Source organism: Phoca vitulina, unplaced genomic scaffold (assembly GCF_004348235.1).
Source record: "Phoca vitulina isolate PV1807 unplaced genomic scaffold, GSC_HSeal_1.0 scaffold7, whole genome shotgun sequence".
NCBI lineage: Eukaryota > Metazoa > Chordata > Mammalia > Carnivora > Phocidae > Phoca > Phoca vitulina.
In genome coordinates, this window is record NW_022589710.1 from 13,583,211 (window position 1) to 13,608,416 (window position 25,206).

At 37.4% G+C, this 25,206-nt stretch overlaps 1 protein-coding gene across 1 annotated transcript in view; it reads left to right on the forward strand.

Moving 5' to 3' along the window:
• The window catches only part of LOC116632630, a 129,100-nt gene that overhangs the window by 41,967 nt on the left and 61,927 nt on the right, over positions 1-25,206 (forward strand). Inside the window, exons 2-3 of the mRNA XM_032404576.1 lie at positions 9,177-9,269; positions 18,472-18,681. Coding sequence (XP_032260467.1) covers positions 9,177-9,269; positions 18,472-18,681 — 303 coding nt within the window. The remainder of the gene's footprint in view (positions 1-9,176; positions 9,270-18,471; positions 18,682-25,206) is intronic.

Genomic DNA, 25,206 nt, shown 5'->3' on the forward strand with positions numbered 1-25,206 from the left:
AATTTTTTGAATGATTTTACAATAGAAGACATTTAAGAAAATTAATTGAACTTATTATTTGATTTAGGGATAGCAAAAACTGATAGTTTCTCAGATTTAGTGTCATTTGAGAAACGATAAGAAAAATGTTTTCATCCTTCTTCAGATTGTGTCTTGGAATTTTTAGTATTACAAATTCCTGTTAACTAAATAAACTAAAGAGGTATAAGAACTTTCAAAGTCAATTGACAGAGGCACATAACTATTCAGGTGGTCTTATAGTAAGATATGAAATGAGAACCACTGTTCCTCCTTCCCTCTTTCTCTGCCTCCAGCCCAAGCATCAATCCATCTCTTCCCCAAATTTATTTTTCATGGCATAATTGGAACTGGTGCATATTCTGGTATTTATACTCTTAACCTCATCTCTCTTTATAAACCGAATGAATCCCTGTTGAACTTGGATCCTGCACATAATAATTATGCTTGCTTGAATACATTGCTTTGGATTAAAACAATTATTTTAATTTTCCTAATTAGATTGTAAACTTCTTGAGGAAAAGAACCTTCCCTCATATTTCTCTTGGATTCCTGGCCCTAAAGCACTGTAGCACAATGGAGGTCACATAGCTGATACTAATTCACCAAATAGTCAGTGCTTAATTCAAAGGAAATGTCATATCTGATATGGTAGATACCATAACCTAGAAGCAGGCATATTCACTAAAATTTATCTATAGGTTTCTGAAAAAAAAAATCCCAGGTATGTGTTGCCTTCCTTGGTATGAATGTCGAGGAGTAAAGGATAGTGCATTGTTTGACCTGCAGGCTTGATCATATTTTGGAAATATTTTTCTGATTGCATCTGTTTTGAATGACCTGGATTAAACAAGCTTTTCATGAATGCTTCAATAATTTTTTTCTAAAAGTTCTGTATAGTTTTATGGCATAGGGCACCTCTCAGAAAAGTGATATAAAAAGTGGAAATCTACTTGAAACACAGTGATTCTGGAAATATTTGTAGGTGGTTTTTTTTTTTTTTTTTTTTGAATAGGCTTAAGGATGGACTATATTCTGTTAGGACTTTGTGGAAAAGATAGCAACATATTTAGTTATAGTGTTTGTAGCAATCTTGATATTTAAATTTATATGGCAGCCATTCAAATTCTGGTTTTTTAATCATATTTTTTAGAATTGGCAGTTTACTGAATACAGGGTCCAGCCATCCAGAACAATCATATAAAATGTTTTTTAAAAAAGTCAAATGTGGTTGAGAATGATTGCAAAGCAGCCCTGACACATTCTTGGGCCTGTAAGCAGGATTCTACAGGCCAATGCCGGCAGGGTTTTGCCTGCGGGAAGCAAGAAAAAGTCAATGCAAATCAGGGCAGTTTCTCAAGAGAATAACCTGTGTGGACAAGTATTTGTTTAGGGCCATAAAAATGCCTTTTCTTTCCTTCTTTCTGAAACTTGAACTTCATAGTAAAGGCAGGGCACCTTGAATAAATGCTGATGCAATCGTGAAAGGGTTAAAAACAGTGTTAAAAACACTGTTTTGGTCCACGTCTTTGCAGCCAATGTCCTTTGGGGGAAGAACCTGGATTGCATGAGGAGGAGTGGGGAGGGGGGCTGGAAGTTGCTCTCCCCACCTCTCTTCTTTTGAAGATGATTGAAAAAAATACTGGGCCTGCCTAACAGGCCAGAGGAACCCTGCTGCTTCTGTTGCGGGTCCATCTGCTTGAAGCAGTTTAGGGGAAAGGCCATGGACTCTGTTTGTTTTGAATACTACTCAGCACACTTTGGGGCTCAGAGCTCTGGTTTCAGTGGCTGAAATTTGGGCTTCCTTCAGACTTCACTGATCTTTTCAAGTTCCTTCCAGCTCTGACATTCTGGATTCTAAGTTAGACAGCAGAGGTAGAAACTGCTCTGTGAAACACATGAAAAATGTATCCAAGATTGTCAAGTTGGACTGCTCATGGCCTTGTAAATTTTCAGGTATTTAAAAATTTGCTCAACACTGTGCCAGACCACATAAGAGATGGAGAAATATGTTACTCGTTGTCGTTTCTGACCCAGGGAGATGCGATAGAACTTACCATACATGTTAGGCAAAAGACAACAGCGGTTCCCCCTTTTCCTGGGGGCTGTTTTCTGCAGTTCCAGGTACCCGCAGTCAACCACAGTCTGGAAGCAGATGATCCTCCTTCAGACATGTTGTCAGAAGGTCAATAGTAGGGCACCTAGTGGCTCAGTTGGTTGAGCGACTGCCTTCAGCTCAGGTCATGATCCTGGAATCCCAGGATCGAGCCCCACATCAGGCTCCCAGCTCAGCGGGGAGTCTGCTTCTGCCTCTGACCCTCTCCGCTCTCATGCTCTCTCTCACTCTCTCTCAAATAAATAATAGAATCTTTAAAAAAAAAAAAGAAGGTCAATAGTAGCCTAATGCTGTGTCACAATGCCTACGTTGTTCACCTCACTTCACCTTTTCACGTAGACATTTTATCATCTCATATCATCACAAGAAGGGTAGTACAGTATAGTAAGATATTTTGACAGAGACAGGGACCATATACACATGAATTTTATTACAGTATATTGTTATAATTGCTCTATTTTATTATTAGTTATTGCTGGTAATCTCTTATGGTCCCTACTTTATAAATTAAACCTTATCATAGGTATATCTGTATAGGGAAAAACACTATATATATATGTATGTACTACCCATGGTTTTAGGCATCTTGGATCATATCCCCTATGGATAAGTAGGGACTACTGTAATTGTATTTCTTTTAAAAATTTTCTGTGATTTTTTCTTAGTCCCAAATCCAAGATTTCTGATTCAAGTCCATTTTTGTATCTTGGCAAAGTTTTTTTAGTTTTTCTCACATTTCTTAAGGCACTGTTTTGGTAGTCAGTTGGTTGAGTGACTGCCTTCAGCTCAGGTCATGATCCAGGAGTCCAGGGATCTAGTTTTTTTGTTTTTTTGCATGTCTCATATATATATATATATATTTTTGGTGGTTGTTATAAACTGGACCTTTATTTATTTATTAAAAGATTTTTTTTATTTATTTGAAAGAGAGAGAGAGCATGAGCCTGGGGGTGGGGAGGGGCAGAAGGAGAGGGAGAGGCAGACTCCTTGCTGAGCAGGGAGGCCAATGTAGGGCTCAATCCCAGGACCCTGGGATCATGACCAGAGCTGAAGGCAGACACTTAACTGACTGAGCCACCCAGGTGCCCCTAAACTGGACATTTAAAATTATGTAATGTGGTAGTTGTGGAAATAAGATCCTTCTTTTCCCCCAGGGTTTGTTATTATTGCTGTTTTCTCTTGTTGTTCTTATTTTTATTGTTGTCATTTAAAAAAATTAGTGACTTTCTTGAACTAATTTTGTAAAGTCTGTTTTCTTTGTTGTGTGTGGCCACTGAAGTCTCTGCTTGGTTAGCTTAGTGGTCAGGTAATGACTGAATATAGGTTTTCTTGAATGCCTGGAACCAGTGTCTCTCAGATTTTGCCGAGGGGTTCTTTTGTGTGTTGGGACATATCTTACTACTCAGGCAGACAATTTACAACCCCGCGTTAGTCCTAACTTCCAGCTTGCCTAGAACCTCAATGTTGTTAGAGGTGAAAACTTAGGGCTTCTAGTCTTTTCTGAGCATGTGTACAGCCTGTGGTGTGCATATCAATGTACTATAGGCGCCTGACAATTAGGTTTTTTTTATTGTAATGTAAGTACCTGACATTAAGCTTTTGATTGTTGAGGCATTCATTTCAAAGACATCCATCTTGAATAAACACATTGCCAACTACACAACTAAATAAAGAGCGAGGATACCTTCCTCATGAATTTCCTTTTTTTGGAAAGTTCTGGTTGCCTAGATAACCATTTGATTGATTGCTTGCATTTTCCTTCCCGTGCTTTAATTCCCACACTTATATTTTAAATTCACTGATAAAGAGCGAACCTGCTAAACCTTGGGTATCCCACCCTCAACTCCAGTAAAGTCAGAACCCCAGGTCCATGCACTCGCTCGCTCTCCCTCTCTCTCTCTTTCCTCACAAACACACTGTGTGCTCTTGAGCATGCCATGTACCCTTTAGAATTCATAAGTAATAAACCTTGTTTTTTCAAAGTTCCGTGACAGTTGTTGCTGAGGTACATTTTGTAGTCATAATAAGAACTATAGGATTGGTCCTGCCACAAGATTTGCTGTGGCTGGGGAAATGTCTGTGGGGGCCCACCACAAATAGTGTGGGCCCAGGTGGTTGCCCACAGGCATTTCCAGTTGATAACATCACTATTGATAGGTTGAGAGTGACCCTAAACAACCAATACACATTCGTATGGCTGAAAGTTACTAAAATATTTATTTTGTTATCTTTATTTTTCAAGGCTACTGTTTAGCTGGATAGCAGATTATGGGAATAGGGCAAGTTAAAACACTAAAAATACTCACTGTTCTTACTTACATTCATTAGTAATCATTGAATAAGTGCTCCCTGGGTTGCTATAAGTCTTTCAACAATCAATTATGAGACATACAAATAAACAAGGAAGTATGGCCCATAGAAAAGAAGAAACTATTCTTGAAAAAGCCCAGGCATTGGATTTTAACTAGACAAATACTTGAGGTTTTCATATATTTTTGTCTTTATATTTACTTTATTGGGTGGTTTGGAGATGCTGTTTTTGGCTGTTCTGATGCCATTTTAACCTGGCTTTTCCTGCTTAGCATAATGTTTTTGAGATTCACTCATTTTGTATATTAGTAGCTTGTTTTTATTTTAAGAATGGAATCTTAACTGGTTATTGCTGGTATGAAATTTTATTTGTTGAATTTATTGGATATGCTTTGGCCTGCTAGTTTTTTTCAGTTAATTTTCTTTTTTTCCACCAAATATATGGTTACATAATCTATTAATTGTAACATTTTGGTCTTCTCCCTTATGTTATTTATACATGTACTATTTCTTTTCATGTTGCATTGGGCCTCATCTGTCTAATGTTTTATCATGCAATGTATTTTGCAGGAATCTGCAAATATCTCCTGTGGGGTTAAGTTTTTTTCCATTTCTAGTTACTCTTTACTCAGATATAGGTGTTGAATTTTATTGAAGGTTATCCTCAGCAGTTACTGAGTTGATCATATGAATTTCCATGTTAATCTGTTAATTTTATAAACTAGGAATGAATTATCCATGCAGTTTTGGGAAAAAATTTCCTTGGTCCAGATTTATTGTTTCTAAATATGCTGATTAATTTCATTTGCAAATATTTTAATTGGGATTTTTGCATTTATGTTCACAAGTAAGGTAAACTATAGGTTTCTTTATTAAGATATTTTTAATCCATATTTGATATTGCTACATTACCTACATGAAATGTGTTGAGAAATTTCTTTATTATGAAATATTTTCAATTGTAGAACAAGTGCTCATCACTCAGATTTTTCAAAATTTAATATTTTTGTCATATTCACTTCAGATTGTTTAAACAAATAGAAAATTACAAGTAAAGTAGAGATCCTCTCTGTACATCTTTCCAATCAATCTCTCCCTCCTCAGATGTGAACAATATCCTGAATTTGGTGTTCATTATTGTTGGATTTTTATACTTTAATGATATATTTATAAACCTAAAAGGTTGTAAAGAATTTTTTTTTTTTTGCAGGATTTCACATTTACTAGTTATTTAGTATATTTATTTTATTTATTTTTTAAAGATTTCTGTATTTATTTGAGGGTGGGGGAAACACAAGTGGGAGGGGCATAGGGAGAATGAGAGAGAATCTCAAGCAGACTCCATGCTGAGTGTGGAGCCTGATTCCGGGCTCAATCGCAGGACCCTGAGATAATGACCCCAGCTGAAACCAAGAGTCAGACACTTAAATGACTGTGCCACCAGGTGTCCTTAGTTAGTATATTAATGAAAAGCTAAGTTTCAGGAGCCAGATAGTCTTGGTTTGAAATTCCCAACTATAATAATGAAATTTTCTATTTCTCTTTTCAGTTTTGTTAGTTTTTAAAAAAATGTCCTTTGAAGCATCGTCATTAGTGCATACTTGTATGTCTTCTGAGAGACTTGACTCTTGTATTATTATGAAATGATCTTGCTAGTATTTCTTGTTTGAAGTGAAGTCTGCCTTTTCTGATATTAATATAGCCACTCCAGTTTTCTTATGATTAATGTTTGTATGTTATAACTTCCTTCATCCTTTTACTTTTAACCTATTTGTGTCTTTATACTTAAAGTAGGTTTCCTATAGCAATCGTATTGCAGGATCTTGTCTTTTTCTGCAGTGACAGTCTATTTTTGGCTATTCTGATGCCATTTTAACCTGGCTTTTAACTGGAGTGCCGTTCACATGTAATTATTGATAAGGTTGGGTTTACATTTACTATCTTGCTATTTGGTTTCTATTTGTTACATTTGTTTATGTTTTTTTTCTCCTCTTTACCTGCCTTCTTTTAATTATATTTTTAAGCATTTTATGCTGTTTTGTACTATTAGCTTATTTACCTCTTTATTGTTTTAGTGGGTGTTATGGAGTTTACACTGTGCATATTTAACTTATATCCTTATAAATAATATGCCATTTCACATATGATATAAAAAATTTACAGAAATATATTTCCTTTCCTTTCTCCCATCATTGTGCTATTATTAATGCATGCTTCATATCTATGTATGCTGTAAAACAATACATTATTAATTTTATTTAAACCATCCATTATGTTTTTAAAAATCTTTAAAAAGAGAAAATCTTTTTTATTTACACACATTTTTAATAATTCTATTACTTATTTCCATTGTGTGCATTCAAGTTTTGATCTGATATCATTTTGCTTCTGCTCAAAGAATTTCCTTTAACATTTCTTGTAATGTAGGTTTAATGGCAATGATTTTTTTCACCTTTTGTTTGTTGAAAAAGTATTTCACCATCAGTTTTGAAAGATATTTTTGCTGGATATAGAATTTTATGTGGACAGTATTTTTTTTCAGTATAGGTACTCTAAATATTTTGCTTCATTGTTTTCTGGCCTACGTAATTCTGATAGGAAGCCTGCAATGTTAGTTTGTGGTAATTAGTTGCCAGGAATTATTAGTTTCTTTGTACTTAATGTTTCTCTGGATGCTTATAAGATTTTTTTCTTTATTATTAGTTTTCTTAATTTGATTATAATGTGCTTGGCATGGTGTTCTTTGTGTGTTTCTGCTTAGAATTCATGGAAATTTTTGCCTCGGGTTTATAGCTGTCATCAAATTTGGAAAAATTTGGCCATTTTTTGGTAGAAATATTTTCTGCTCCCTTCACACTGCCCTTTCTGGGACTCTAATTAAATATTATGTTAGACTGAGTATTAATTTTATTTCAGTTTTTATTTTTCTCTGTGATTCATTTTATGTTGTTTCTATTGCTATGTCTTCAAGTTAACAAATATTTTCTTCTATAATTCTACTGTTATTAATGCCACTCAGTGAAATTTTTATTTCAGATAATGTGTTTTATCTAGATATTCCATTTGATTCTGTTTTTATATCTTACATTTGCTCCTCATTATATTTACATCTTTGAACATTTTAATATTTATATTAGAAATTTCAAGATCCTTATCTGCTAATTCCAATATATCTATCATTTCTGGGTCTTTTTCTAATGATTTTTCTGCTGGTTATGTGCTACATATTTATGCTTCTCTATGTGACTGGTAAAATTTGATTGAGTGCTGAACATTGTGAATTTTACATTGTGGAATATGGGATTTTGTTGTCTTCCTTTAAAAAGTGTTGGAGTTTGTTCTAATAGTCTGTTAAACTACTTGAAGATTGGCTTGATATTTTCAAGTATAATTTTAAAATGTTGTTAAAGTCCTAAGAAGCCTTTACTCTAGAGCTAATTTAGTACCACTATTAATGTCTGACCCTTCTGAGTTTATAATGAATGTACCATGTATTCAGCATGTCTGGTGGGAGAGCTGATGATTCCCAGCCTTGTGTGAGCTTTGGGAATTGTGGTTATAGTTCTTTGGTAATTGTCTCCTCCCCCCTCCCCCCCCCAGCAGTCTGCCCTCATGGGTTTCACTATTGTATGAACAGATTGGTATTCAGTCAATAACTGAATACCTGATGCAGATTTCTGGAGCTCTTTTTCTATGCTGTTTCTTCCTCTCCATACTATGTCCTACAGATTCTATCCTCTTTGTCTTTCCCTCACTCTAATATCTGTTTCTTCAACTTAGTGAGATACTTGGGTTCTATGTTGTTTCCCCCCACCTTGTGTTGTGGTCTGGGAATTGTGAAAGGCAGAAATCTGGGTTGATTTGCCTCTTAACCTGTTTTGGTTTCCGTTATCGTGGTCATTATAGTTGTACACTGCTTGTTGCCCAGTCCAAAAAGAGTTGTTCTTATATTTTGCCCAATTTTAGAGTTATTTGTGTTAGAAAGGCTGAAGTAGAAGCTAACAGCCTCAGTTGGATCTTTTCAATAAAGCAAAGAAAAAGTAGTGTGTTAAACTACAATGAATGTATATCTTGCTATTGATGTTATTAAAGTCTAGAGGAGAAAGGGGCTGTCAAAAGTTATGTAGTTGAATCCCCATTTTAAAGATGATAAAACTGAGGTGAAGAGGAGCAAAATAACTTGCCTGTTGATACCTGGTCTGTGACTTTACAGTTTGGGCAGGAGCTGGGTCTCTTTATTTCTATTCATTGTTAGATGTTGTGGTGTGCTATCTTCTTACCACTTCAGCTGAATGAGATTTTATCATAGCAATTAGCATTAGTAATGATAAAAATGATATTAACAGTTATACTCATTAAAATTTAAAGTATATTCATATTCCTTCTTGCTTTGGGTTAGATTAAATTTTAGTTTTGATTTTATCTTTCTGTGCAGCCATTTAATGGCAGTGTTTTACAGAATCTGTACCTTTACCTAATTGTCTTATTAAATCTGATGTTATATCTATAGATATCAATAATTTAAAAAGCCATGAAATTGGAATGGACAAAATATTTTTATTGTATCTTTTGTTTTATACTTCCTATTTACTACATAATATTACCTAGCTTAAATTTCTCTTTTATATAGTCCTCACTGATGAAATGCCTGGAATTTTGCTGCATTGACTAATACACCTCTATGATTTTAAAAACTGGCATTATTTTAATTGTTTTCTTTTTCTTCTTCAAGGATATATCTTTAATGGGGAAAGTGTACTGGCACAAGCCGTCTCAAGTGCAAGCAGAACAAGGATTACAGATAAATCTTGAGGAACCTCAAATGGTAAAGTTTTTAATAAAAATCCTCCTTGCCTATATTGAAGTAGTGGTCTGTGTCTTGTTGCTTGAATGCTTATCTAGATAGTTTAAAAAACAAAACCTCCCCTAATTTATTTTAGAAGTGTGTTTAGCTGTAAGAACATCTAATCCAATATCACATCGGGACTCTTGGTTGTTTTCGCTCACCATTGCTGCCTATCATAGACCTTCTGAGCTAAGGCCTCAAACTCATTTCTGAAGGGAAAGATTTTAACAATTCCTCTGGTCTAGGCATTTAGATTCAGAAGGTAGTTGGAGAGTTAATTAAAGGTTATTAGCTTGTAAGAAAGCATCACCTTATTTTTTATTTAACTAGCAAAATTGTTTATAGCATTGATGAGAGAAAATTTTGTAGAGAAATATGGACTGTTGTTGACTGAAGTTTGTTTCAGAAATAAAGCTTCCTTTTTGTCCATCATTGGCAAAGTATTTATAGGATTCAAAGCAATCTGGAATATATTCCCTATGGATAGAACATGTCTCCCTGTGTATAGAAATCCACATTTACATAAAACAAATCATTGCACCATGATCATTTACTTTGTAAAATATTGTTAAATAGCAGGCTCCTTTAGTTCCTGAAAATATGAGTCCACACATAAAAATTCAGATTATACTTCATTTTTATCATCGTATGTCATGGTTAGAAAATATATAGAATCTTTTCACAAAAGCCATGGATCTTATGATGTTAGAGTTTCCGCAACTGGTTGAACTACCAGAGTTTGAAATGCTTCTGGGTTGAGACCATGCCTTTTTCTGCTTTGTATTCTCATCTCTTACCTCAGGACCCCCGCATGTGTGATGTTAATATGTATGTACATCAATTTTGAAGCCTTCGCACATATGCTTTGGACTTAAAACTGACATCTGGGGTAGCTTCCTCTAGGGAACACCATTTACAGGTAGATATCGAAACCTCTGATATGTAAGCTTCTAATAGGTATAGTAAACTGAAAATAAAAGATTAATCAGGTATAGAAAAATAGAAATTCTTCATTAATACCATCTGGCTTAAAACCATTCACTACACTTGTGTAAAGTATAAGAAAAGATATCATTTTTCAGGAAAATATGAAAAAGGCCAAATATCAGTTACCTAACTTAGACATCATCTTGACTATTTAAAATAAAGATTTAAACAAAAATATTGATTTCTTTGTAATTCTGTGGGAACCATTCTCTCAGCTTTGACATTTACAAGCAATCACTGGACCTCTTCTGGCCACTGGCTTTTTATTTTTATTTTTTTTAAAGATTTACTTATTTATTTTAGAGAGAGAGAGAGAGAAAGAGAGAGAAAGTGAAAGTGCATGGGGGAGGGACAGAGGGAGAGAGAGGAGAGGGAGTCTTAAGCAGACTCTGAACTGAGCATGGACCCTGATGCAGGACTCGATCTCATGACCCTGAAATCATGACCTGAGCTGAAACCAAGAGTCAAATGCTTAACTGACTGAACCACCCAGGCACTCCTGGCCACTGGCTCTTTAAGAGGTAAAATACCTTTTAACTTGCTACCTGGCCATGGTAAAAAGTCTTCTCTGTGATATCTTTCATTCCAGACACTCTGCCAGAGAGCAGAACTCTATCTGTCCATCCTACCTGTCCCTTAGACTTCTAGAAGTTTCCTGGGTTGAGATTTATCTGGGGAACACGAGCCAACATGCTGTCATCTGGTTGTGCTGGCATCCTATCCTCAGAGCATGGCAGCCTCACTTGTGAACATCTCAGTGCCTCAGGTCAGAGGGCTCTTAGTTCTTTGATGCAACTTATTTTCTTTAAGTACCCACCATTTCAAATATAATAGTTTTTGAATCATCATGGAGAATGACTGCCTCACATACTTATTAAAAAAATCAAAGAGTTTATTCATTCATTCCTTTTCCTACAATGTGGTAAGCATTGTTTTAGACATGGTTAATACAATGATAGAAAAGACAGTTCTTGACCTTGAAGAACTCATTTTATGGAGTAGACTAATATATAAAGAGACACAGTATAATACTGTTTACTGATTATTCTAAATAGAGACTAAGTACATAGCAGAGAAAAAATTGATATAATTTTCTTTCATTTATTTACTCATTCACTTACTCACAAATAATTGCAGATGGTATAAATGCACTAAGTACTTGAGATATAAAGATGGGTAAGACACATTTACTTTTTTAAGGAATTCTCAGACTTTAACATTTTAAAGTACTTAAACTTTCTGGTCTCAGGATGCCTTTAAACTCTTTTTTTTTTTAGAGTTTAAATATTCTTTTTTAAAAATTTTAAATTCAATTAATTAACATATAATGTATTATTGGTTTCAGAGGTACAGCTCTGTGATTCATCAGTCTTATATAATACCCAGTGCTCATTACAGCACATGCTCTTCTTAATGTCTATCACCCAGTTACTGGAGGATGCCTTTAAACTCTTGAAAAATATTTTAAGGACTCAAAGGAGTTTTTGTTTATGTGGATTGTATCAACCAATGTTTACCATAATAGAAATTAAAACTGAGAGAAGTATAAAATATTTATTCATTCATTTAAAATAATAAGCCAATTACATATGAACATATATTGTTTTAGAAAAAAATAATATCGCCCCAAAATTTAGCAAGAACATTTTTTTGCGGGGCGCCTGGGTGGCTCAGTTGGTTAAGCAACTGCCTTCGGCTCAGGTCATGATCCTGGAGTCCCGGGATCGAGTCCCGCATCGGGCTCCCTGCTCGGCAGTGAGTCTGCTTCTCCCTCTCAGCTCTCTGTCTCTCATTCTCTCTCTCTCAAATAAATAAATAAAATCTTTAAAAAAAAAAAAAAAAAAAAAAAGAACATTTTTTTGCAAATCTGTATAATACTTGGTTTAATAGAGAGCTAGAGTCTCAGATCTGTTTCTTCATTCAATGTGTTGTGTATGTTCTTTTGGTTTAAATATATTATGTAAGCCTGGTCTCATACAGATTAAAAAGGGAATAATATCTTAATAGCTTCTTAACATAATTATGGATACTATTCTTTATTAATACACCAAAACTGTGCAAGTGGTAGTTTCTTAAAGATGAGTTGCAATGAGGAATCTGAAACAAGATAAATTAACTTATTGTATATCATTACAGTAAAGTCCATTGGTCTACCTTGCTCTTTAACCCCTGCATACTTTTGTAATCTCATGTGTTAATCATATGAAAAGTATTGGTTCACTGTTTTACCCACTGCTGCTTTTCCATCATCAGTGCAAAGGTCAACACAGTGAAAAAGGCAAATAAGGCTTAGTATTATTATGAAAATAGCTTTGACATTGCAGATCCCCTAAAAGGGTCTCAAAGATTGTCAGGAGTCTGTGGACCACACTTTGAGAAGTGTTAGTTGATTGGAAGTAGGAGAAAGAGGGTAAGAGAGTGCAGTTTGGATTCAGGTTGTCTAGGTTCAAACAGAGCACTGCTACTTACTCTCAGTGTGACTTTGGGCAGCTTTCTTAACTTTTTGAGCCTCAGTTTCTTCATCCACAAAATGGGGTTGCAAACAGTTCCTGCTTCATGGAGTTGTGGTGAAGATTAAGCTTAAATGAGATAATGCTCATATATGTCAATGATTATGATTATGATAATGATTACTTAGACAATTACAATACAGTGTGATGCATGCTGAAACAGAGGCAGGGCACAGAGTAATGACAGGATCAGTAAAGGTTTGGTGGCAGAAGGAAGGCTGGGCAGAGTCCTGAAAAGGGTCATTTGCAGCTACAGGATTGCCATTGCCCTCTCCTCAAGCTCCTCTTCCTCTGTTTTCTATTTTGGAGAGTGGTACCTTCATCTGTTCACTCTCCCAAACCAGAACCCTGGGAGTGTGTGTTGAAGCCAGGAGAAGAAGGGCAACTGAAAAGAAAGGGAGGGGGAGGAGCAAGATGGTGGAGGAGTAGGAGACCTAAATTTCATCTGGTCCCAGGAATTCAGCTAGATAGGGATCAAACCATTCTGAACACCTACGAGCTCAACAGGAGATTGAAGAAAAGAATAGCAGCAATTCTCTGAACAGAAAAGCGACCACTTCCTGGAAGGTAGGATGTGTGGAGAAGTGAATTGGAGGCAATATTTGGGAAGGTAGATGGCAGGGGAGGGGGGCCTCCATCAGCTGCTTCTGGCAAGTGATAGAGCAGCGGAGCACAAAATCAGAACTTTTAGAAATTCGCTCAGCTGAGGGACGTTGCTCCAGTGGCTAAGTGGGGGGTGGAACCCTTGCTGGGACAGTGTGGTCTCAGGACCCTTGGGTTCACAGAAAGACCGGGGGTGTCTGAGTGTGGCAGAGCTCCCAGGTATCCAGAGCAGGGAAGCCAGCTGCAGAGACGGGGCCGAGGAGTGGGCTCGCAGCTCAGGGTTGCCATAAACCGTGATCCGTGGCACAGTCGGGCCACTGCTCTTCCAGGAGGGACCCAACAAGTGGCAGATCCGTGGAGACTCCCCTTCCTCTCCCAGGAGGAGCGGCATGGGAGTGCACCGCAGGGATCTGCTGGGTTTGGAGACTCCACACGGGGTGGTGAGCCAGAGATAGAAATGCTCGGTCACAGGCCGGGTGAGCACAGAGTGCAGCCAGAGATCAGGAAGACGGGAGTGATTGACTGCTTTTCTCTGGGGGTGCACTGGGGAGCAAGGCCCCAAGTTCTCTGCTCCTCCAGGGTGGAGATTGGGAGGCCACCATTTTCACTCTCCTCCTCCAAAGCTGTACGGAAAGCCTGCAGGGAATAAAAGCTCCCAGGAGCAAACCCGAGCAGATTACTTAGCCCGGCCCCCCGCAAGGGTGGGGCAATTCCGCCTCTGGCAAAGACATTTGGGAACCACGGCAACAGGCCCCTCCCCCAGAAGATCAGCAAGAACAGCCAGCCAAGACCAAGTTTACCGATCAATGAGAATGGCAGAACTCCAGTGCTAGGGGAATACAGCACATAGAACTGATGGCTTTTTTCCCCCTGATTCTTTAGTCTTTTTTTTTTTTAATTTTTTAAATTTTTTAAATTTTCTTTTTTTGAATTATTCTTTTTCCCTTTTTCAACCAACATCTTATCAATCCCTTTTCAAAAAAATCTTTTTTATTTTCATTTTTAGAGTCATATTCTATCCCTTCATAGTAGTTAACCTTATTTTTGGTATATATATATATTTGGTATATATATATATATATTTATATATATATATTTTATATATATATATAAGAGTTGTTCTCTCTTTAAAATTTGAGATACAGTTTCTTCTAACAGACCAAAATATACCCTAAATCTCTAGTGTATGGCTTTGTTCTAGTCTCCTGCCTGATCACATTCTCTCCCCCCCTTTTTTAAATTTCTCTTCTTTCTTTTTTCAACTAACTTCTTATCATTTCCTTTTATAAAATATTTTATAATTTTCATCTTTACAGTCATATTCCATCCCTTCATCGTACTTACCCTTATTTTTTTACATATATAAGCTTTTCTTTCTTTAAAATTTTGGAGGCACTTTCTTCTAACAGACCAAAATACACCCAAAATCTCATGTGTGGCACTGATCTATTTACCAGCCTGATCATATTTGATCATATTCTTTTTTTTTTAATCTTTTTCTTTCTTTTTTCTTTTTCTTTCTTTCTCTTTTCCCCTGGTTTCAGGTTTCTTCTGATTTGTTTAGTGTATATTTTTCTGGGGTCATTGTTACCCTTTTAGCATTTTATTCTCTCATTCATCTATTATCCTCAGACAAAATGACAAGACGGACAAAATCACCTCAAAAAAAAAGAACAAGAGGCAGTACCGACTGCCAGGGACCTAATCAATATGGACACTAGTAAGATGTTGGAACTAGAGTTCAGAATGACGATTATAAAGATATTAGCTGGGCTTGAAAAAAGCATGGAAGATATTAGAGAAACCCTTTCTGGAGAAATAAAAGAACTAAAATCTAACCAAGTCAAAATCAAAAAGGCTATTAATGAGGTGCAATAAAAAATGCAGGCTCTAACTGCTAGGATAAATGAGGCAGAAGAAAGAATCAGTGATATAGAAGACCAAATGATGGAAAATAAAGTGGCTGAGAAAAAGAGAGATAAACAACTACTCGATCACGAGGGCAGAATTCGAGAGATAAGTGATACCATAAGACAAAACAACATTAGAATAATTGGGATCCCAGAAGAAGAAGAAAGAGAGAGAGGGGCAGAGGGTATATTGGAGCAAATTATAGCAGAGAACTTCCCCAATTTGGGGAAGGAAACAGGAATCAAAATCCAGGAGGCACAGAGAACCCTCCTCAAAATCAATAAAAATAGGTCAACACCCCGACATCTAATAGTAAAACTTATGAGTCTCAGAGACAAAGAGAAAATCCTGAAAGCAGCTCAGGAGAAGAGATATGTAACCTACAATGGTAGAAACATTAGATTGGCAACAGACCTATCCACAGAGACCTGGCAGGCCAGAAAGGACTGGCATGATATATTCAGAGCACTAAATGAGAAAAATATGCAGCCAAGAATACTATACCCAGCTAGGCTGACATTGAAAATAGAAGGAGAGATAAAAAACTTCCAGGACAAACAAAAACTAAAGGAATTCGCAAACATTTCCTTACACCACACACAAAAATAGACTCAAAATGGTTGAAAGACCTAAATGTGAGACAGGAGTCCATCAAAATCCTAAAGGGGAACACAGGCAGCAACCTCTTCGACCTCAGCTGCAGCAACTTCTTCCTAGAAACATCGCCAAAGGCAAGGGAAGCAAGGGCAAAAATGAACTATTGGGACTTCATCAAGATAAAAAGCTTTTGCACAGCAAAAGAAACAGTCAACAAAACCAAAAGACAACCGACAGAATGGGAGAAGATATTTGCAAATGACATATCAGATAAAGGGCTAGTATCCAAAATCTAGAAAGAACTTATCAAACTCAACACCCAAAGAACAAATGATCCAATCAAGAAATGGGCAGAAGACATAAACAGACATTTTTCCAAAGAAGACATCCAAATGGCCAACAGACACATGAAAAAGTCCTCAACAGCGCTCGGCATCAGGGAAATCCAAATCAAAACCTCAATGAGATACCACCTCACACCAGTCAGAATGGCTAAAATTAACAAGTCGGGAAACGACAGATGTTGGCGGGGATGCGGAGAAAGGGGAACCCTCTTACACTGTTGGTGGGAATACAAGCTGGTGCAGCCACTCTGGAAAACAGTATGAGGCTCCTCAAAAAGTTGAAAATAGAGCTACCCTACGAGCCAGCAATTACACTACTGGGTATTTACCCCAAAGATACAAATGTAGTGATCCGAAGGGGTACCTGCACCCCGATGTTTATAGCAGCAATGTCCACAATAGCCAAACTGTGGAAAGAGCCAAGATGTCCATTGACAGATGAATGGATAAAGAAATGCGGTATATATATACAATGGAATATTATGCAGCCATCAAAAGGAATGACACCGATGGAACTGTAGGGTATTGTGCTGAGCGAAATAAGTCAATCAGAGAAAGACATGTATCATATGATCTCACTGATATGAGGAATTCTTAATCTCAGGAAACAAACTGAGAGTTGCTGGAGTCGGGGGGGGTGGGAGGGATGGGGTGGCTGGGTGATAGACATTGGGGAGGGTATGTGCTATGATGAGCGCTGTGAATTGTGCAAGACTGTTGAATCACAGACCTGTACCTCTGAAACAAATAATTCATTTTATGTTAAAAAAAATAAGAAGATAGTAGGAAGGGAAAAATGAAGGGGGGGAATTGGAGGGGGAGAAGAACCATGAAAGACTATGGACTCTGAGAAACAAGCTGAGGATTCTAGAGGGGAGGGGGTGGGGGATGGGTTAGCCTGGTGATGGGTATTAAAGAGGGCACGTTCTGCATGGAGCACTGGGTGTTATATGCAAATAGTGAATCATGGAACACTACATCAAAAACTAATGATGTAATGTATGGTGATTAACATAACATAATAAAATTAAAAAAAAAAAAAGAAAGGGAGTGATTAACAGGGCCAAATCTATGGAACATGTCACGAATGAGCTTGCCATAGAAAGTACAGGGCCCCAAACACATATTTCCCGAATATATCTATTCTGCTATTTTATGAAAAAGATTTTATTAAGCCCCCTTTTTACCGATGAGGAGAATGAGGCTAAGAAGGGTAAGTAACTTGACCAAAATCACACTTTCATTAATTGACAGATCCAGGATTTGAATAGTGTCCCATCTAGTTGCAAAGCTTTTACTCTTTTCACAGCACCATCCAATAAGTAGTTTTATAGAAATATGAGCTCTGGCTTAAAGTTTCATTTTACAAATGGAAATTTCTTGGTTTAGCCATCCCTTTTTGCATAATAAAGATATATAGTATTTGGTGCTGTATGACATCTTTACCCTTTATTTTACTTATTCGCAAATGAATGTATCAAAGAACAAAGTGATGCAATTGCATTTTCAAGTCATTCTCTAGAATTCAGATTTTTATATAAATCAGAATGGTTTTATCATCTGTTAATCTGAGGCAGTGAAACTTTAACTGCCAGTACTCCATAATCCCAAATCGTTTTGGTTTAAAATTGGGTAATATCCAAATATGGCTATAAAGATACTTTACCTAAGACTTGGTGAGATTAAGTCAGTGAGACATTTTTAAGGAACACAATAGTTTTAAGAGTGATATTTTGTGAGAGTTTTTCATTAGGGCTTGGTATGGAGCAGGGATATCTGGGTGGTCTTCTTGAGGCCTCTGGGTCAGCTCTTCTTTGAGGACTTGGAGTCAGGCTTCTGGAAGAGCATCTGGTTAGCAGAAATCCCAGTTCTCAGGACCAAAGAACCTCAGAGGTCAGATGTTTCAGTGGGCCTTGATCTATGTGAGTATGGGGTGAAGTCAGGGTAAGATTGGTGTCTTATGATTTCCTTAGAGTTGGTGCATAGTAACTGTGGGGGAGCTATATTTTCTGAGACACGAGCCAGAGAAAATAATTTGCTAGGCTCTACATTGTTCTTAAGTCAATTTGAATTTCTCTTTCTAAATTTTCAGAGGAAACTTACTACCTTTGCTTAATTTCAATCATGCATTTTAATCATCATTTTGTGGTTAGAAAAAACATTGTGTGACTTAAAACTTTGGAAGGACCAATAAGAAGAACATTCTTGTACATCTGTGTTTTCCCACAGAATGTGCTTGAGGAACTTCCCAAAGCTATCTCAAGTATTTTCCAGCTTGAACAAGAGGATGTATTAGAGTGGGGAGTCTCCGAAGCAGAAAGCACAGTATTTAAATCTCAGGAAACTCTGGAAGTTCGACCAGCAGATGAATCCAGTAAACCTTTGAAAGACGAACAGCCCACAGGTGATTCCAAAGCAGCCAAACGGGCGTCTTTAAAGGTAAAGCACTATTTGTGTTGGAAAGAGTTACGATTGTTGGGGATGTGCAAGTGTGAAGAAATGGACCAGGCAAGGGCCACAGCATGGAGGTGGGTTCACCCTGAAAAAGGGCCTTCTATTTGCAAATTGCTCATTTGCGAAAAGGGGACATCTGTGTGTTGAGGGCTTTTAGTCTTAACCCTGATTACAACTCTGGGGAGAGAAGACACATTTGCAAGGAGGGAAGGAACCTCAGGGCTTTCAGAAATTGACCAAGAGCCCTCACATTACCATCTTGAGGGAGTCAGAAACTGTAACCCAGGGACCAGGACTGGGTGAATTTTGTATATTTTATACCTTTGCCCTGTTTAGGTTTATCCTAACCCTAAGTCTTTTCCTATTGTGAGAATGTTTCTCAGATTCATTCTATATATGTATAATTTAAATAGTTTTTTACCATATCTGTGTATTGCCTTACTGCTATTCACTTAGTACGTTTCTTTAATTTGAGTTACCTTTTGACTTTAAGGAGTTTATTTAAAATGGTACATTATTATTAGGATTTTAAAAAAGCCACTTTTCCCTGAACCACAAAATATTATCTTGATTATCACCACGGGTCCTCTCTCTAACTGATTCAAATGGATACAACTTCTTGGGTAAACAACCTTCCCTCTCCTGTTGGGTCCCCTCTCCCCATTGAAGACCATGTTCCTGCTAAAATGTTTCACCCATGTCAACTGGCCATTCTTCAACTTGTGCCCCAAACTCCCAACTCTGAAACCTTGGGTTTATCTGTGACCTCCCCTTCCCTTGCCTTTCACCCACAATGAGTCTCCAAGGTCTAGATTCCTCCTAATATTATTGCTTGTAATTTTTTCCTTCTCTTTTCCAGTTGCCTTCATCCTAGTCTGGGTCTTAGTGACCTTATGTTTGGATTAACGCGGTAGCCTCCTGGCTTTTCTTCATTTCTCAAGTCCTACTTTCTTAAGTTCATCTTGCATGATGCTAGCATATTGATCTATTGGGAATAATGGGTAATAAGGAAAATGCACAAATAATAATTGACCAGAGAAAATCCACGACTGCTGTGAAGGAGAAGGGACTTATCTTGTGATGGATTATGGACCCCATCAGAAGTCATGCTATCTTTCTAAAGCATGCACTTGGGGGTATGAAATGAATCCTGCCAAGGCTAAGTGAACCCACTCTTTGCTAACTACTCCAGGTGAATCCTGTGTTTCAGCTTGACACCTTCTAGGTGTGGAGCCCTTAGCATCTTTTTCTTTCTTTCCTTTTTTTTTAACAGTGTCTTTTTTTAAAAGATTTTTTCATTTATTTGAGAGAGAGAGGGAGAGACAGAGATAGCAAGAGAGGGCATGAGTGGGGAGGAGAGGGAGAAGCAGGCTCCCGCTGAGCAGGGAGCCCGACTTGGGACTCAGTCCCAGGATCCTGAGATCATGACCTGAACTGAAAGCAGATGCTTAACCGACTGAGCCACCTAGGTGTCCCTTAAACAGTATCTTTAAAGACCATGGCATCTTGATGAAAAAGTGTTAGGCTGGTGAGCGTAGACAGTGTTTTCACCCATACTTCTATCTGAACATTGGGACTTTGGAAATAAAATATGGGCATGAGAGGCGAATAGTTAGCTACTAAATGTGTAAAAAAATGACCTGGATTTCTGGACAGTGATTTAACAATGATGGCCTGGCAGGAATTCAAATCTCTCATTAGAAAAGTTCCACATTAATTCTTCTGGATTGTTATGGCTGCTGTTAAATATTATTAAGAAATTATAGAAATTTATTTTTAGTAAAAAGGGGCAGCCCTTCCCTAAGGTAACTAGCATTTATTATTTACCACATGCCAACCACTTTGCTAAGTGTTTTGCATATATTATTCTACTTTTTCCTAAAAATAGATTTCTTAACAAGACTGTATTTGAAGAAACTGTCATAAAGAAGATAAATAACTTGTCCAAGTACAAACATCTAGTTAAGTTGTAAAGGAAGGACTTGAAATGAGATGGTCTAATTCTGGAACCTTTACTCTTTACAAACCTTTGCAACAGTGCTCTTTCATAACAACAATTAACAGGTATCCAGTTAAGTATAAGAACAAACAAAAATGACTAGGGATAGAGTGTCCCTCACAAAACCAGAAGGAATGTTGGACAAGAAAGACTTGGGAGAATGGATTAAGAGAGCTCTAAACCAGAACCAGAAGTGTTTCAAGAGGAGGAGAAAAGAAAACCATAAGAGACTTTATGGTTTATTGTTTTGGCATAGTGTGGGACATATTAGAAATGCCATAGAAAGGCAATAGTCCTGTGACTCATACCACCAAGTGTCTTGTATTTATTTGCATTAACATGTCAAGATCAGTTATAATCCATGAACTTTACTTTGGACATTTGAGGCCATAAAATTAGTCTCTAGCATCCCTGGCACAGGAATGAGGAATAATGTACTCCAGCAAGGCAGGCCAGACTGGGGGTACAAGAAGACCTCTTTTTTTTTTTTTGAGGCCAAAGAATGAGTTTTATTAATGATTGCTGCCTGGTTTTGTATACATATCTCAGCTCATATCCTGAGAAATTCTTTTTCACTCAATCTATTTCTATTACAGTCCTGTATTTTGTTACCACCTCATTATCTGTCTGAGAGACTGATTCAAAGTGAGGTTTAACATGCTGAGCATTTGGACAGCAAAGAGCAAGAATTTTTCTTTTCCTTTTTTTTTTTTAGGTTTTTAAAAATATTTAATTTAATTTTATTATGTTATGTTAGTCACCATACATCATTAGTTTTTGATGTAGTGATCCACGATTCATTGTTTTTGTATAACACCCAATGCTCCATGCAGTACGTGCCCTCCTTAATACCCATCACTGGGCTAACCCATCCCCCCACCCACTCCCCTCTAAAACCCTGTTTGTTTCTCAGAGTCCATAGTCTGTCATGGCTCGTCTCCCCCTCCGATTTCCCCACCTTCATTTTTCCCTTCCTTCTCCTAATGTCCTCCATGCTATTCCTATGTTCCACAAATAAGTGAAACCATATGATAATTGACTTTCTCTGCTTGACTTATTTCACTTAGCATAATCTCCTCCAGTCCCATCCATGTTGATGTAAAAGTTGGGTATTCATCCTTTCTGATGGCTGAGTAATGTTCCATTGTATGTATGGACCACATCTTCTTTATCCATTCATCTGTTGAAGGGCATCTTGTCTCTTTCCACAGTTGGCTATTGTGGACATTGCTGCTATGAACATTGGGGTGCATATGGCCCTTCTTTTCACTACATCGGTGTCTTTGGGGTAAATACCCAGGATTGCAATTGCTGGGTCATAGGGTAGCTCTATTTTTAATTTTTTGAGGCACCTCCACACTGTTTTCCAAAGTGGATTTACCAACTTGTATTCCCACCAACAGTGTAAGAGGGTTTCCCTTTCTCCACATCCTCTCCAACATTTGTTGTTTCTTGCCTTGTCAATTTTTGCCATTCTAACTGGTATAAGGTGGTATCTCAATGTGGTTTTGATTTGAATTTCCCTGATGGCTAATGATGATGAACATTTTTTCATGTGTCTGTTAGCTATTTGTATGAAGAAGACCTCTTTTGACACAGCAAATGGAACTAGCACAGGGGTGTGTTAAAGGAGTAGTGCAGGACTTCCACTGCTCAGATATATGCCAGAAGGTCTCATTCAGCAGATACCAGAGAATTTGATTAGTCTTTTTTTTGTTTTGTTTTAAAGATCTTATTTCTTTATTTGACAGAGAGAGAGAAAATACAAGCAGGGGGAGCAGCAGTTGGAGGGAGAAGCAGGCTCCCCGATGAGCAGGGAGCCTGGTATGGGACTCGATCCCAGGATCCTGGGATCAGACCTGAGCTGAAGGCAGCCGCTTAACCAACTGAGCCATGCAGGCACCCTTGATTAGTCTTTTTTGACCATTTCTGATGGCTGAGTAATATTCCATTGTATATATGGACCACATCTTCTTTATCCATTCATCTGTTGAAGGGCATCTCGGCTCTTTCTTAGAAGCTCATTAGTATAATAAAGGTTATTGGGACTCTCTTCTCAGTCATGACCAACATGACTTAGATAAATTAAATGAAAAAGAGAAATGAGGTAATGGTGACCGTGAAGAAATGTCTGACACAAGGGACTGTGAGAGGATTGTTGAACATATTAGGAGGGAAAAGGATAAAAAGTCTGTAAAAATATAGATACCACATGTCTTGAGATTCTAAATGGAAGGAAGTTTAAGAGATGCGGGATGCCCTTAATCCCCTCAGATTCTCACAAAAACAGTTATGAGTGATCTATTGCATTCACAGTTTTAAAAATATACAAAGATGAAAGAAGAAATACACATCCATAGATAAACATAAAAGTGACATGTGGCTGTAATAATTATATCAAAAAGCCTAAGATCCAGAATGGGTTGAGGCCTGTGAATCATGCTAAGAATAAAAAAGTTTTTTTTTCATGTTAGTTTAAGAGCAAAGAGAGAAAAAAAGGAAGGATAACCCCATCATTATGGATGAATAGTGTGATGACAACAGATGACAGAGTTGCCTTAATTTAATTTTGAAAAAAGGTTAAGGTTTTAAGTAAACAGAAATATGACAAAGAGAAAAGGAAGCTGATAAACTTGTACTTTGCTTCTCTTAAATCTGACAAGGAGAATAATCTTTCATTTAGAAAGAAGGGAAAAAGAAGTGATAAAAGAAACTTGAAGCCCCAGATTGGTAAAAGATTGTAAGAGTTAACTTAGGTATCTGAGCCTGTCAGCTCAGTTAGATAGGTTGAAGCCTGTTGCCCCCCTACCTGCAGCAGCTTTGAGGAGGTGCTACAATGGGAGGGGAGCTAGAAGCCTGGGCACGGGCAACTGCAAATCTGAGATTTATTTTTTTAAGGATAAGGGCGATGGTTTCTGTAATGTATGCACTGATCTTGGACAAAACTCTGGAATGATTAAATGAATCACTAAAAGAATTGTAAGAACTTTAGAAGAACCCTTTATATATGGCTTATAAGAGGAAGCAGTAATCACTTGGAGCCAGGATGGGTTTCCTAAGGATAAGCCATAGAAGACCAATCTTATTTCTTTTTTAGACTTACTAGACTGAGCATCAGAAAAGTGTCAGACCTGGAGTTCAATGCAAGGCTATCATGGCGGAGAGCTTGGCCTACAAGAAAGCTCATTAAACATTAGTTATTGTTATGAGCCTTTGGATTTCAGCAATCCATTTATGCAAGCCTCCCAATGACAGTTTTGTAGACAAGACTGCAATCAGTTGAACTGCTAGATGGATTTGTAATTAGTTATGTAAAGGATGCACAGCTAGTCATGAAAGTCCCTAGTGGACTGTGATAAGACTGTGTCCATTTCAGCATATTTCCCAATAATTTGGATGAGAATATGGAAGATTTACTGATTGTATTTGTAGATAACATCCAAATGTGATGGTAAGATTTGGTTGGTCAGACCTCAGATAAAATTTAAGTGGGATAAATGTGTGTATGATTCTGCCCTTGGATCCACAAGCTAAGTGCATAGATATGGGATGACATGACTCAGAGCAAATGTGAAAGACTTCAGAGTTTTAGGCCATGATTTAGTTTTGTGAGAGGAAGACAAGTGCAATCATAGTTTGCACTGATTGACGAATACCATAAAAGAGGATCATCTTTCTCCTGGTTGATCTGATCACATACACCTCATATGTCATGTTCAGATCTGGGTTTCCAATCCTAGGAGCGACACTGACAAATTGGAGACCATTTGGAAGAGAGCATTCAAGATGACAAAGCACAGTATCTCAGAAACATGTCACATAAGGTAGAATTGAAGGGACTGGTGATGTTTATCTGGGGGAAAAGCAGGCCCAGGAGAGTCAGCTGTATTCAAATATTTGATTGTCAGTCAGATGGAAGGAGCTAGACTGTCCCTGTATGATGGTTTGAACTGAGACTGGTGGATGAAAGTTGTGAGGCTCTATAACAAAAAACAACGGGGAGAGTTTCAGAGAGAAAGTGACTGCTTTTGGATGTGTCCAAGTCCCCTGTTCCCCACCATGTTCAAGCCAGGATGGATGACCACTTGGTGGAGAAACTGTAGGGGAAATTCAAACATTAACTGGGTGGTGAGATAGAATGGTCTGTACTCTGAACTTTCCTTATTCATCATCACTTCTTTACCAAAGAAATCACAATAGCTCTCTCCTTTCTGCTGCTGGGAGCCCAAACCCTCTACCTAATTTACGAGAACCTCCCTTTATCTGGCCTCCTTCTATTTATTCAACCATATCTCTCTGCTTTCCCCAAGGAAAGCTTCCCTGCTTTCCTCCTTAAATCTAGTCTCAAAAAAAAAAAAAATTACAGAACATCCCACCAAGAAAAAAATCTTTTGATGACCTATTACCATGAATTCTGCAAATTTTCTAGGAAATCTAGGAAAACAATACTCCTAATACCTATAATGATTAAAAGGCAATTATTTAAGAGACAGAAATGCATTTGATTTTTC